This window comes from Vigna umbellata, unplaced genomic scaffold (genome assembly GCF_029865625.1).
Source record: "Vigna umbellata cultivar VRB3 unplaced genomic scaffold, Vumbellata_1.0 scaffold_708, whole genome shotgun sequence".
Taxonomy (NCBI): Eukaryota; Viridiplantae; Streptophyta; class Magnoliopsida; order Fabales; family Fabaceae; genus Vigna; species Vigna umbellata.
Genome location: NW_028274475.1, coordinates 30,102 through 44,299, shown reverse-complemented (window position 1 = coordinate 44,299; position 14,198 = coordinate 30,102). Strand labels below are relative to the sequence as shown.

Sequence of the window (14,198 nt, the reverse complement as noted above, 5' to 3'; positions counted from 1 at the left end):
ATAAAATTTAAAAATTGAAAGAAAAAGAGAGTATGTTGGAACCTACCATACTTTATTTATAGTTTAAATCTAAGCAATTTAACATAAAATAAAAAATTACATGACTAAAGTTACTGATTTGGTAACTTAAAATACTAAAAACAGTAAAACCTAATTTCATACACTTTGGAAACACGCATTAACATGAAAATGGTCGAAAACCAAACCCAATGTGTTCTACATGAAAACTTGAATCAAGCCAATCTTTGTTTTCTTTCCACATTCCGAATAAAATTAATAGGGAAGTCCTTTAGTTCATCATGATGCCCAATGCCACTGGCGTTATTGCCTTTGCAAAATCCCGCAGTCCATCGTAAAAGAAGTTGATGTCTTCAACGATCATAAGTAGTGCCACTATGAATGCATAGTCAACGTTGCGATTGACAAGGACATTGAAGCCACCATTATTCTGCATCTGCATTAGTGACAGAAACACTGTATGATTAACCTCATACAACACTGTTTCTATGTTGTTTGAAGACGTAACAGAGTACATACCGAGGCAACAACTGTGGGAGATTCACCTGCATATACATGGCATGATCTTTTGCCACTCACAACATCTACCCTAAAGTCACACTCACTTTCTTTTTTGTTGTATGCAAGGAAGACCTCTAATCTCATCACTCCACTCTGGAGAAGTTCTGCCTTTTTCACTGAAAACAGCAATCTGGAGGAATCATTGCTTTCACCCATGAAAACTTGGCATCGCCGATGCATTGTCATGATCTACATAAGAACATTCGTTCATAATTCAGTAACTGAGATGGATTTGCTGGCGTATTGAATTTGTTAGAATATCATGCGTGAATACACTATAAGAGGGAATTGATGCATGAATACAGTATGACCGATTATCCAATCAATCCTTAGAGGAAATGGAAAAACTATAAAACCATGCGTAAAATTAAGGTTACCGTTGAAGATATAGTTTAGATTTAAATTATTGTTGCACTTAATTAGGAATAAGTTTTAAATATTTAAAGTTGTTTTCTATTTTTATATTGTTTCCTATTTTTAAGTATAAACAATATTGCTTATAAAAATGTACCTCTGAGAAGGAAAAGAGGAACGAATGAAAGGATCGTATTTTATTTCCTATGAATTGTTTAACAGTTACGGATAATAAGAAAACAACAACTTCCATGAAATAGAAAAAGAAACGAACCTCATATATTTCAATAATACAATATTGACTTTTGTTCGGAATCTATTGTCATTTTCTTTTACATTGAATAAAAATAAAAAAAAATATATCATAATACATACAGAAAAATATATTCATAAAGGTGGGTAATGATGATCCTCTTTTGATTATATATATATATATATAATATATATATATATATATATATATATATATATATATATATTGTTGTAAAATGTTGATAAAAAATAATAAAAATCATGAAAAAAGTGTTATGTTACTACTCTACTATATTTATTATATTATTTGTTGATAAAAATAAAATTGTATATAATTATTAAAGCTGAATAAAAACACTACAATATTATATCAACATTCCAAGATTTTATCTTAACTTTATTCTTGTCCATAGGTCCTTTGGTAATGAATTATGTAGTAAATTTATTTGATAAAAAAGAAAGCTACATATAAAGATAAAAATGACATAAATTTAACTTCTCCACTTATTTTGAAATAGTGATTTAATTATTCAGAAAGATTCAAAGAATAACATATGACTACTGAGTTTCTTAATAGTCATAATAATTTAACTACAAATAATAGTTTTCACCAACACATATAGGCGATGAAAGAGTCACTTCTGTGTTTTGAATGTCTTTTATGTGGGTTTCCCATTATATATTTTAAGTTGATTTTGTTTTTCTTGTTGCGACATATAATTTTCAGATACTTTTAAAGATTAATAAAAGTTCACAATCCCGGTTAAAAGATCTAAACGAAATATATGGTATAAGATTGAACTAATATTTTGCGTGATAAATCAAATAAGTAGGGTTTGGAACTTATATGAGTGGAATTATATGAAAAGCTTAACTGAATTGATGATAAATATAATTATTTAAACTAAAATGGATTTAATTTATGATACTATAAAGTATCGTATAAAAAAAAAGAGGTTCATGAACATTTGGGTGTAGTTAAGAAGAAATTCCCAAAAGCATTTTGTTTTTCTACTTGGTAGATGTTTCTACATATATGTATAAAATTCATGTTGATTAAACCATGGGAAGTAGGAAGTGTGATTTATGGTTAGATATAAGATTCCTTTTTATCTTCAACTCCTCTAAGCCCTTTCTTTACTGTCTTTAAATGCCCTATTCATTTTCATTTTCTGTCTTTAATGTCCTATATTTATTATCCGACCATTTGTCTTCTACACATAACCATTCTAATAAATGTAAAACTTTTCCCACCTCTAACCCAGTTTGTAGCTGACCTAACACCACACAAGCTGATAGTTGGAGATAGCTTACGGTGACAGTTACTATACAACAACAGTGGGACACCAGAAGGGATATACAACAATGGAAGAAGGGAGTAAACAAGGTTAATCAGCAAAGAAATGGATTGATTAAATTGTTATTCCAATAAGGGTCAATGTTATGGTTTCAAGAAAGAATCTACTTTGAATCACAACTTGAAGCCAAAATGTTGATAGAGCAAAATATATTTTCCAGCTCTCTTTCTGCCTAACTGTTTTCACTTTAATTCTGATTTATAACTAGCGAGAGTATTGTTATATATTAGCTAGAAGATGAGTAAAACCAAAGGGGTAAGTTAGTACTAACAAGTGTTACTTCAAGAATTGTAAAACTATGAAGCCCTTTGTTGAGCAAAGCAAAAGATAATCATAAATAAACAAAAAGAAGAAACATCCTTAACAATAATATAGGTGAGAGTAGCCAAACCTTCCAATATAGAGTGAGGATGGGCTTTCCGCCAGCATCACACAAGACACAACGGTCGTGAAGGGTTAAACGGGGAGATTTGGTATAAAAAAGACGGACACCATTTCCGTCGTAAGTGGCACCTTTATCTGTTTTAATTTGAAGATTGATAGTGTGAGGAGCACAGTAGGAAAGGTCGATAACTGGGAATGGATGTTCCATTGGAGAGAGAGGGAGACGAAGAGTTCTAGGTTATGATTATGTTTTTGCAGTAACACGTATGGTATCCATAGATACACGCGTTATTACATGTTTTTCTTGTGATAAGGTGTGCAGAAATTTCAATCGAGACTATCATTTCCCTGTTATTACTTTGAATGGATCCATATATTTGGTAATTGAATAGACTAGAGAGGAGTGGAAGAAAAGTATACAATTAAGAAAATTATTTCTCATCCAACTATTTTCATGACTATTCTTTTCTTGCCTCAAATTAACACCATTTAGTGCCATTATGTATCCTGATATTTCTCTTGTGGAGTAGCTTTTAAGGATGGATGTTTATATATTATATCATAATTGTTGGATGTAATTTTTCTCAAGATATAAAATCGATATTGCACAATGTTAAGATCGAAAGGTTGAATGATTCACTAAACAAAGTGTACATGTCACACGTGGGTTTGGTATTGGAAATTTAACTATCGGTGTTTTCTTTTCTGGGGTTGTGCAGTATGCTCATATTTTCTGTAACTTTTTTTTCTGTATCTCTGTTTCATTAATGTAATGTCATGAAAAATCTTTGTATATATTACCTAATTATTTCCATTGATTATAGGGATATTAAATGTGCAAATATATTGGTGGATGCGAATGGATCTGTTAAGCTTTCAGAATTTGGATTGGCGAAGGTGGCTCTCAGTTCATGGTTCCAGATTAAGTTTATACTTTTTTTTCAGCTTTTCGGTAATTACCGAAGGCTCCCTTCGGTAATTACCGAGGGGCAAAGGCCGTCGGTAAATGTTAGTGACAAGGGATTTATCGACGGTCATTTGGCCGTCGATAAGCCGTCGGTAAAAGGTCACTATCGACGGCTTCTGGTGGTTTCCGAGGGATTGTGGCCTTCGGTAATGTCCTTCTTTTTTGTAGTGATGTGCACAACAACATAATGCAGAAGTCTATCATTAATATTCAAAGAACCAACTGTTTTAACTCATTTAACCATAGTAGCTAATGTCATATCCCAATCATATGGAAAGTCATCTGGGATATTTGAATAACAAAATTTTTGACCCTCATACTTCATATTATAGCAACATTCAACCAATCAGCACGTTTCAATCTAATTTTTCTCTTGTTGACCTCACTGAGCAAATATCCATTTCCAGAAATCTTCATATTTGAATAAAAAGCTTTTATCAAATCCGGATAGAAGGGTGCCTGCAAGGCCAAAAATTCAACCACTCCTTGAAATAGAAGATGATGTTGAAAATATAAGGTTGAACCGGCAAATGATTCGAAATTCATTATTTTTGGGACAACAATATTCCTTGTGTAGAAATCAGCTGCATAGTTTTCCATCTGATGGCTGTGACTGAAGAAACGACGCTGATCTAATTGTTCTTCAATAGATGGTCTGACATAGGTTGCAGCTTCTGCCTCAGTTATGATCTCTTTTCTCTTACGACTTTTTCTAGGCCTTTGGTTGATGATGAGGCCATTTAACAATTTCTTCAACAAAACCACAAAAAAAAACAATAACAAATTAAGTCATAACAAATTATTGAATATTAATAATAACAATAAGCAAAGACAAACCATTACATCATAACCATAACCATAACTTAAAAGTTGAACATGGATGAAAACGAAGAATTCACAATTACAAAACAGGTACATTGAACATATAATAGCATAATTGTAATACAACTAATCATTGAAGACATCCCTAACAGTCACCACCCGAGATCATTTTACATAACTTATTCCACCTCCTTTGTGGTGGAAGTCCCATCAACCTCTTAGTACATGTGGAGTTTCCACATAAGAAATGATAACAATGCTCGAGCAAGTTTTCATTAGCAATATTCATAGCACTCAACATTTCATAAATGTCGCCCTCTGTGTATGTGTACGTCGAGGTGCGACGGAGTATTTGATTTCTATCTTCTATTGTTGAGACTTGACGGACGACTGCATCAGAAATTACACCAAAATGAACATTTGTAGAGCCAAGGACATTTGGGTCTTTATACCCTGGATAGATAGGCTCTTCAGGAATGTACTCCATATTCTGATTCAGATCAACCTGTACAGGAGGCCCAACACGCTGTCGACGTGCTTGACGAGCGATCCGAACACCACTCCCAATAGCTCGATCCGCCACCCATAATTCCACCATTAAATCGTAGTGTCTGATACTGTTAACTCTCTAGTTTGATGCACTTGGCCTCGATTGAAACAACATAATTAAATAGATAGTGGTTGAACTTATGTATTTTAAGATCCACCAAATCTGAATATTTAACAAATACTTGAATGAGGTCGTCCTAGACTTCGTCCTCAGCTTCAAATCTCATACTTATGGGATTTCAGGCAAATCCACTCAATCCAGCAAAGAGGTCATGAACCTCACGTCATCTATCTTTCAACACCTTTCGACGATTTTTGACATTACTTTTACTAACATTAACATAACCACAACTATGAAGGTTTTGAACCATGTTATTATAGGCTTGGGTTGTCTAGCTTCCATCAACCCTATTATCCAAACGGGTTTCCTCGATCATAGAATGCAAAAGCCTAGCATCCATGTCCTCTGTCCATTTAATGAACTTTCTTGTACCTCTAGAGGACTCAATGGTTACTCCCTTACCCTTGTCCATATTAAACCTATTTCATAAACAAAATGGTAACAAGTCAAGTTTAATTAATCATAAAAGCAAACAGATGTGATTTTCAAATAACATAGTCATAAAAAACAATCAATTACAATAAGTATGAGTTTTGATAATCTCGCCACATTTCATCTGCTATGGCATCCCTAATAGTACTAACAAGCCTATAATCATCTTCTCGAACTTGGGAAGATGAGACATTATGCCCTTCCCTTTCATTCAACTCCTTATCAACCTCAATAAGCAATGGGTCATCGTTATCAACTCCACTGATAAATTTATGTAGGATACAACAAGCTAATATAATGTCTGTCAATATCTCCAATCCATAATGTGGTTCAATGCCACTTGCAATGATAGGAACAGTTTTTTCAATACACCAAATGTTCTTTCAATAACATTTCTCAATGATGAATGTCAATGGTTAAAGAGCTTGCGTGGATCTTGTGCTCCTCTGCGTGTAAATTCTTTAAGGTGATATCTGACACCTCTATATGGTGTCATAACCGTACTCTTCAGCATAAATCCAGCATCGCCAAGATAATATTTTCCTACACATTTGTACACATCAGTATTTAGTCACTAATAAAGAACGAATCATAACATCTCAATTAAGACACTTACCTTGGGGGATCACTAACGGATCATCTCGATCAAGAGCCTTTTTTAAGATTCTAGAATCTGATGTTGTGCCTTTCCACCCAGCTAGAACGTATGTGAATTTCATTTCAAAGTCACATGCGACAAACACATTTTGAGTTGGCCAACCTTTTCTTCCACGAAATCTCGGAGCATCTGTTCTTGGCACCCTTACACGAACATGAGTACCATTTATGGCCTCTAAGCAATCCTAAACATTGAATTTAGAAGTCATCATACAAGTGAATAACATTAACATCGTTTGATAAAATTACATTTTCACTGACATATTCAAATGATTACCTTAAAGTAAGGATAAAATCGACTGTTGTTCAAGACATATGGATGAACCTCATCTCCTGATGGCTGAGTTAAAAATTCTGATTTTAGACTTAAAATAGCATCCAATTGTGAAAGTGTTTGCTAACCGTCGCCCCAGATCGGTGGAAGAAAACTGCGACACTTCGATTCTTAACATTATGACCAATTATATGAAGAAATTAGGCTACTTGTTCCTCCATTGTCGAGCGAATAGCGTCTTTAACTAACCCAGTTGTTCTTAGTCTCTCACAAAGATTAATAAATGCCTCTGGACCCATCCGAATAATGTCACAACATCGATTAGTATGCACCAGGTACGACATTAACTGTTCCTTGCGACGGTCTTTGTCGGGTACGAAACTGCTAACACTACTTGGATCACTCGAGCACATATTCAATATATTCAAGGCATCACCAACAATGCATAACATTGTTAGTGCAACCACTGAGGTAGTTATTTGTAATTGATGTAGCATTGCGACTATATTAAAGTCTACACCACCACATCATCATCTATATCTTCACGGTCCAAGTAAGACAAATCTAATTCTTCTTCCATCTATATTTACTTGAACAAATATACATACTATAATTAAATTAATGCATTCATATATTCATTAAACATACTTTATTCATATAATCATACATTCATATATCATATATTAATTAAACAAAATACATTAACACATTCATATATTCATTATAAATAAAGCAAAAAAAATTGAATAACACATTAAAAAGGCATTCGTATATTTATTAAAAATAAACAAACAATAACACTTACCTGTTGAAGATATGTGTACGTGGATTTTGAAGTAAGAATAAGGCAAAATATTGCACTGAAAGTCCAACCAATGTACTCAAAGATTCACTGATTCTGGACTTTAGATCGATGTCTATTTTCAATGTTTTTCAACTAATACAGTAACACCAAACCTGTTAATATGATAATATTAGATCACGGTTGAATAAAACCATAATTTTTTTAATTGATAATCTACCTTCAACAAAGTGGTTCCAATTCATCAACCAAGTGCAGAGAAATAAGTAAAAATCTTCAATCTTCAACTACAAAATTGCATCATCTTGGTTGGCCGAAAAATATGCATAAATAACCTTCTTCACCCAAGCAAATAACTCCTGCTTAACACACGTCCACCACCTCCACAATATGAACAAAAAACCCATGATAAACTCGTTCCCTCACCATGAAAAAAAAACTCCAAATCCAAAAATCATAATACCAACTAACTACAAGACACAAGGTTGATGAACATCCACCACGCAAGACCTTGGCAATCAACGTTCAAGCTTGTCCTTCACCACGTTCACAACACCTGCATGACAAAGCATCACAAAGCATCACAAACAAACGGTTAGGCCTATGATATTTGACCAATAACGCGAGATCTGCACTCTTCTCTGCATCCTGTTGTTTGGGCATCCTCTTCCTTCGTCCACTACTTCAACGATCATCGCATCGTCGGTGCATCCTTCACCATGAGAGACACCTTCATCGCTGCTTGACGGACCATCACATGCTCGCTCCATCCTCCATCATCACAAACAGCTTCGTCCACTGCTTCAACCAGCATGGGATGCGCGTTGCATCGTTCACCATCACGGAGAGCTTCTAATGGAAGAACACCCGAGGTGATGACGATAGAAGCTGTGCAAGCACGATTCGGACTCCTCGAGGCTTCCTTCGACGAGTAATACGCAGCGGAATGTAGAGGAAGCTCTAAATCGGGAGCTGACTCGAAGGAAAATTACTAAACTATGAACAGAGTCAAGAAAACCCTAAGATCTAAGGTTTAATCGGTAGATAACCCTTGAGACACGAAGGAAACCCTAGAAAAGGGGGAAAGCGCAAAATGAATTGATTAATCGGTTCAAACTCAAGATTGAACGGTGGGAAAGATAGATTGCTCAGTGGAAAGTGGATTAAACGGTAGAAAAGGGAAAACAAATGATGGAAAGTATGGATCGAAGGTGAAACAAGGTTTTAATCGGTGGAAATCAAAAGAAATGGTGAAAGAAGATGGATCTGTGAGGAAAAAGAGAATTATCGTGATGGAAGCAATGGCTCATGACGAAGAGAGTTCTCAAGAGAGAGTGAGATGCTCTGTGATGTGCAAGGGATGCGCGAGAGTGAATTGCGAAATGAAGTGGCGTTTCTGATGCGTGAGAGGAAAAGCCAATAACGTGGAATGGAGGAGCTGAAGCGTGGTTGAAGAAGGAAATGAAGAGCGTTGACGTATGCTCTAACGAGGTGGCAGCGCAGGAGAGGTAGCGTGGAGGAGAGAAGCACCGTGAAATTTGGAAAATGAAAGTGAGAGAGGTGCGTGGAAGGTGGCTAGAGGGAGTCTTTGGACTCTCTAGCCTATGACTTTCAAGAGAGAATAGTTTTTGATTTAGAAAACTTAATTCTCATTAATCTCAAAAGTCCCAATTACAATAAAGAAGCTCGGTATTTATAGTAACCCATGCTCCTTACAAGCTAACCTATGAAAGGTAAAAATACAATAGAAGGACTACGTAGGGCAGGATTACATCAGCTTACTTTGGACCAAACGCATGCCTCTGCAACCACCACCTTCGTCGCATGGGTACTGCACCATCCACCTTCTTCAACCATCAACGCGCCAACGACTTGCAAGGACGAAGCAAAACGCAGGAGTTGGAGGAGGGTAACCGAATACACGCTGTAACGTCCCCAACACACCACCTCGTAACTGAATACACCCTATGCTACCTGAATACACTAATTGGTAACCGAATACGCAGGAGGGTAACAAAATACGCTTCTCCATGGTTTTCTTCGCACGACCTGTAACCGGATACACCATCTTTGAACCGAATATGCTATCACCGTTCTTCGTCTTCTCCAGCTTCGCACACTTCTCTTCTTCATCAACCCCTTTCTTCTTCATCTTCTCCACCCATCCACCTTATCTTCTTCATCTACCTCCATGGCCTGCAACGTAAAAACATAACACACACGGTCTAAACAACTACAATCATACCTTACCTTAGCTTTGTCTCTTCCTCTACACTCAACACACTTGCAACTCCTTCACTTTCACAACACAATGCTCTTTTGGGTGGCTCAATTAACACAATAACAACCACACACGCACCACATATTAATCGTTGTTCCTAATGGTCAAAAGCTAGAGCAAATAATACTGTGTATAGTGTGACTAATGCATGTGGGAATCTTCACTGTTGAACGCCTGTGTGAAGCAAAAGCTCAGGAATGTCTTCTGCAAGTTAGAACTTATAGTAACTCAGTTACTCGTGAATGCACAGTAGCCAACTTCGAGCTTCGAATCCATGCTTATGAGTTAGAATATATTATAGAGGGGTACATGAGACATTTACACTATGATCCCTCCAAATCGCCTCTTCTTAGCAAGTGACGAAAAAGCAGCATATCCTACAATTCAATCCCATTCCTTCTGCGCAATTCTCTTCAAGCAAACACGACTTTCAGTTTGTTTCATCGCTCGCTTTTATACGTAAACAGTACAATACCCCCAAGTGAACACAACATAAAGTGGAGGTTTGAAGAGCTGGAGGGATGAACTAGACATCATATATTTTAATTAATGAGAAATGAATTATAATCTAATTCAAGCAATTATATTAGCTAGTTGGCTTGTAACAATACAACGTTTAACGTTTGTTATTTTTGGTATTTAACGTCCAACCCAGATCTGACGTCTTATTGGGAGATCTCAATTTGACGTCGGATTCCAAATGTGACATAAATTGACGTAGGCTACCACGTGAGCAAACACCAATTTTGATGTCAGACCCTTCCTAAACAAACGTCCATTTTTTTAAATAATTATTTTCCTTTACAATATAACCACACCTGAAATACACAAAAACCATCCAGCACATCACAAAATTATATATATTATGAGTTTCAAGCAATGTCGCCGTTAAGGTTCACCAACTCAAACAAAAAACTCCACCATAAGCCAAAACTAATCGGTGCAAACGAAATTTAATCAGTGCAAACTAAAGTTAATCAGTGCAAAATAAATTAATTGAAAGAAAATCAATCAACCATACCTTGCAACAGCAAAGGTGAACGCGAACGAAGCGAAAGTCCAAACGAAAATGCGAAAGAAAGTGAAGCTCAGGTTGAGTTTTTGGGGTTTAAAAGGGCATTTGACATCGGCCCCCTCCACCACCAACGTTTAATTGCTAAATTAATTCATTTTGGCGTCACTTCTGGGGTATTTTCGCAGCTTATTGACGTTTGAGAAAGGGGGTCCGACATCTAATGTGTATTACACACGATACCTACTATGTTTGATATCTAATGTTTAAAAAAATGACTTTTCTATTCCGATTTTGCAACTTCTCGCAAAGAATTTAACTTTTGGTAGTAGGGAGCCCTAATTCTACATAGTTGAGCATTCGGTTTCGTATAGACGTAAGGGAAGCTTATATAATTTGATTAATATTCTTGTTTGAACGTTGGTATGTTTGTATGATATGTTGTTTGGATTATTGGATGAGTATGAAATATGTACGTATTACTTATTTGGATGTTTGTATGGATGACTCATATATGTTGTGAATTGAGTCGAGATATAACTTGATATTCAAACTGTGGTATTCTGAGTAAAGGAGGTAGTAGGGTCGAGAGTGGTTAACGAGCGTTCGATTCTTCTGGGGAGTACATGGTCTTACCTGAGTTCTTATGTTTTGAGGATAGAGTCTAAGAGTCTTCATGTAATACTATATAGGATTAGTTAAACTTTGACCGAGAGTTTGTATTAACCATTTCGTTCCCCTTTGAGCATCCGTCTATATTAAGTTCTTCTTCTACGAGGAATTTCATTAGTGAAGAGCGTGTTATAACAGTAGATATGTATATATGAGTGTTCGGCCTAAGTGTAGTTTTCTTTAGACTTCCTAAACAGTTTAGTTAATGTGTCATACTACTTAAGGTCGTAGACGTTGTTGTTCTTTTCATTCAGAATAAGTGGTGGATCAATGGTGTAGATTTATATTCATTCGTTTTATGTGGGTTTATTAGTGATCGGTCTTAGACCAAGCGTTCGGTCTCAGTAGTGCTCATTCCTGATAAGCACTTGGTCTTGGACCAACGCTCGTTCAATAGTGTTCGGTTTCTACAGGGCTCGATCTTAAGCCAAGCGTTGGGTCTTGTTTTCTGTAAAATGTATTATTATCGTGTGTAGAATAAGAGTTTTCATTCAAACTCGATAGCGTTTGTTACTCATAGTTTCTCATCAATATTAGTATCGTGCGTCAAACAGTGTTGTTCTTTAAAAGGTGTTTGGCCTAGAGTCTTAGTACTCGGCCTAGGCTTCGTGACGTCCGTTTTGAACTCTTAGTGGTTTGTTTATTTAAGTGAATAAGTAACGCTAAGTCATGTTAGTTTCTAAGAAGTGTTATTCTAGTTGAATTTATGAGATAATGAGAGAGTGTGATCATATTTCAGTCGAATATATTAATGATTGATTTTAATGGAGTTTGAAATGTGATGTTAATGCAATAGCGTGATTTTGAACGAGTATTCCAGGAAGGAATATCTCAGGAAGTGGTTATTGATTGGTAAAGTATGAATGTGGATAAAGCTTAGCGGGCGTTCATCCTGATATTCCATGATTACTCGTTCTCATGTAGAGAGGAGTAAGTCACGTGTAGGAGTGGCAGGAGATCCTAATCCATAAGGTTAACTTTGACGGAACGGATCAACCTCGGATGGCACCTGTTGAGGGAATCCCACTTACTACATCACCCGGGTGCACGAACGTCGTAGCTATACAGGATTCATACAGTCCGGATAGTCAGAGTCAAGTGGTCGTTAATTGCATGATTTGATGTATTAATTATGATGTGGTTGTTGTTGGTTTAATTATAAATGTTGTATGTTGTTATTGAATAAATTAAATTACATAAGCTTACCCTGTTTATTATTTTTTTGTCTTTGTTGTGCGTCACGCTATTGTCCTGTTGCAATGATCATCCGTGTGGATGTGAGTAGAAGGAGGGAGCTTCTGGAAAAAGTATTGGAAAACGCGGAGGAAGTGAAGGTCGAACCTTAGGGACGTTCGGTCTGATATTCGCTTTATATTTTGTAGAACGTTTGGTCTATTGGTAGTTAGAGTAGTGGTTTTAAATTCTCTGATGTTATTTAAGGTCGTTCGGTCGTAATCGTATCTAGATGAGCGTTGAACTGATCTGTAGTATTTTTAACATGTGATTATTCTCTATACGGTTTTACACTGTATTTTTGGGATGTTACATTTAATGGTATCAGAGCAATTTTATTCCTTTATCATACTGTAGGTTATGAGTATATTATGCTTCTACTGTGTACTCAACGTTCGTTTAGAGAGTGTTAGACTCATTGAATTAAACTAATGGTTTTTTTTCTCTGTTAAACAGAGAAGATGGCTCCTAGACCTCCTCCTCCTGTTTCTGCCGAGCGTAATCCATCTGACAACATCAAGTTGTTAGAATCCGTGATAGAGGCTCTTCAACAACAGAACGCTGCCTTAGTAGAATAGAATACGGCCGCTTTACAAAGTTTGGAAGCTGCCCGAGCGAACTCAGAAGCGACGCAACGACAACTGATGGAGATCATATCCACTACTAGGAACCTCGCTGGGATGTCCTCTTCCACCACGACTCATCAGACCGAGTGGAGTTTAGAGAGTTTTCTCCAACACCATCCTGCAAAGTTTAATGAGAAGTGTCTACCGGATGAGGCCGACCAGTGGCTGAGAGATATGGAAAGGATATACAATGCCAAGAGGTGTTCGGACGACAATCGACTGACGTTTACCGAGTATCTATTGACTGGAGAAGCAAATCATTGATGGACCAGTATGAAGATGATATTAGCGGACAGCCAAACTCCCATTTCTTGGGAATTTTTCAGAAGTAAGTTCTATGAGTAGTACTTCCCGGATAGCGTTCGTTTCGCTAAAGAAGTGGAGTTTCTTCAGTTGGTGCAAGGCGGGATGTCAGTCTCGGAATACACCAGCAAGTTCAAACATTTGGTTCGGTTTAATACTATGGCTACGAGCGAGGAATGACAGTGCCGACAGTTTGAGAATGGATTGAGGAGTGATCTTAAACTGCTAATATCAAGTTTATGTATTAAGTCTTTCCCTTTCATGGCAGAAAGGGCCAAGGTAATGGAGAAGAACGTTTTGGAGGTGGAACAGTAGAAGAAGCAACAACAACAGACAGCAAGAGGACCGATTTCTTCCAAGAACAATGTGAATCTGAGGAGAACCCCTTACGCTCGTCCAACACTACCGTCTAACTCTAATGGGTCTCCCTCTTAGTCATTGGTAATTGTTGGTCACTCTAGACAACAGGAGGCAGTGGCTTGTTTTCACTTTGGAGGACCTCACTACAAGTCGGCATGTG

General features: G+C 36.6%; 1 protein-coding gene across 2 annotated transcripts; it reads right to left on the bottom strand.

The window, feature by feature from the left end:
* Positions 1-33: 33 nt before the first annotated feature.
* LOC148190618 (protein LURP-one-related 15-like) lies at positions 34-3,311 on the bottom strand. Of its 2 annotated transcripts, none has more exons than XM_088102744.1 (3): positions 2,935-3,303; positions 538-768; positions 34-454 (listed from the first exon to the last, which is right to left on the bottom strand). In XM_088102744.1, the coding sequence occupies exons 1-3, from the start codon at positions 3,133-3,135 to the stop codon at positions 290-292; spliced, it is 597 nt and encodes a 198-aa protein (XP_087958870.1). In that variant the 5' UTR covers positions 3,136-3,303; the 3' UTR covers positions 34-289. The 2 variants fall into 2 exon arrangements, with proteins under 2 accessions (XP_087958870.1, XP_087958871.1); XM_088102745.1 differs by having other exon boundaries at positions 318-454; positions 564-768; positions 2,935-3,311.
* Between the last annotated feature and the right edge of the window lie 10,887 nt (positions 3,312-14,198).

Excerpts from the sequence above, each read along its gene's own strand:
- LOC148190618 (XM_088102744.1), bottom strand. The coding sequence starts at position 3,135 with ATGGAACATCCATTCCCAGTTATCGACCTTTCCTACTGTGCTCCTCAC. Across the intron at positions 769-2,934 it reads TCCTCACTCTATATTGGAAG|ATCATGACAATGCATCGGCG; the intron begins GTTTGGCTACTC and ends GTTCTTATGTAG. Across the intron at positions 455-537 it reads CTCCCACAGTTGTTGCCTCG|ATGCAGAATAATGGTGGCTT; the intron begins GTATGTACTCTG and ends TCACTAATGCAG.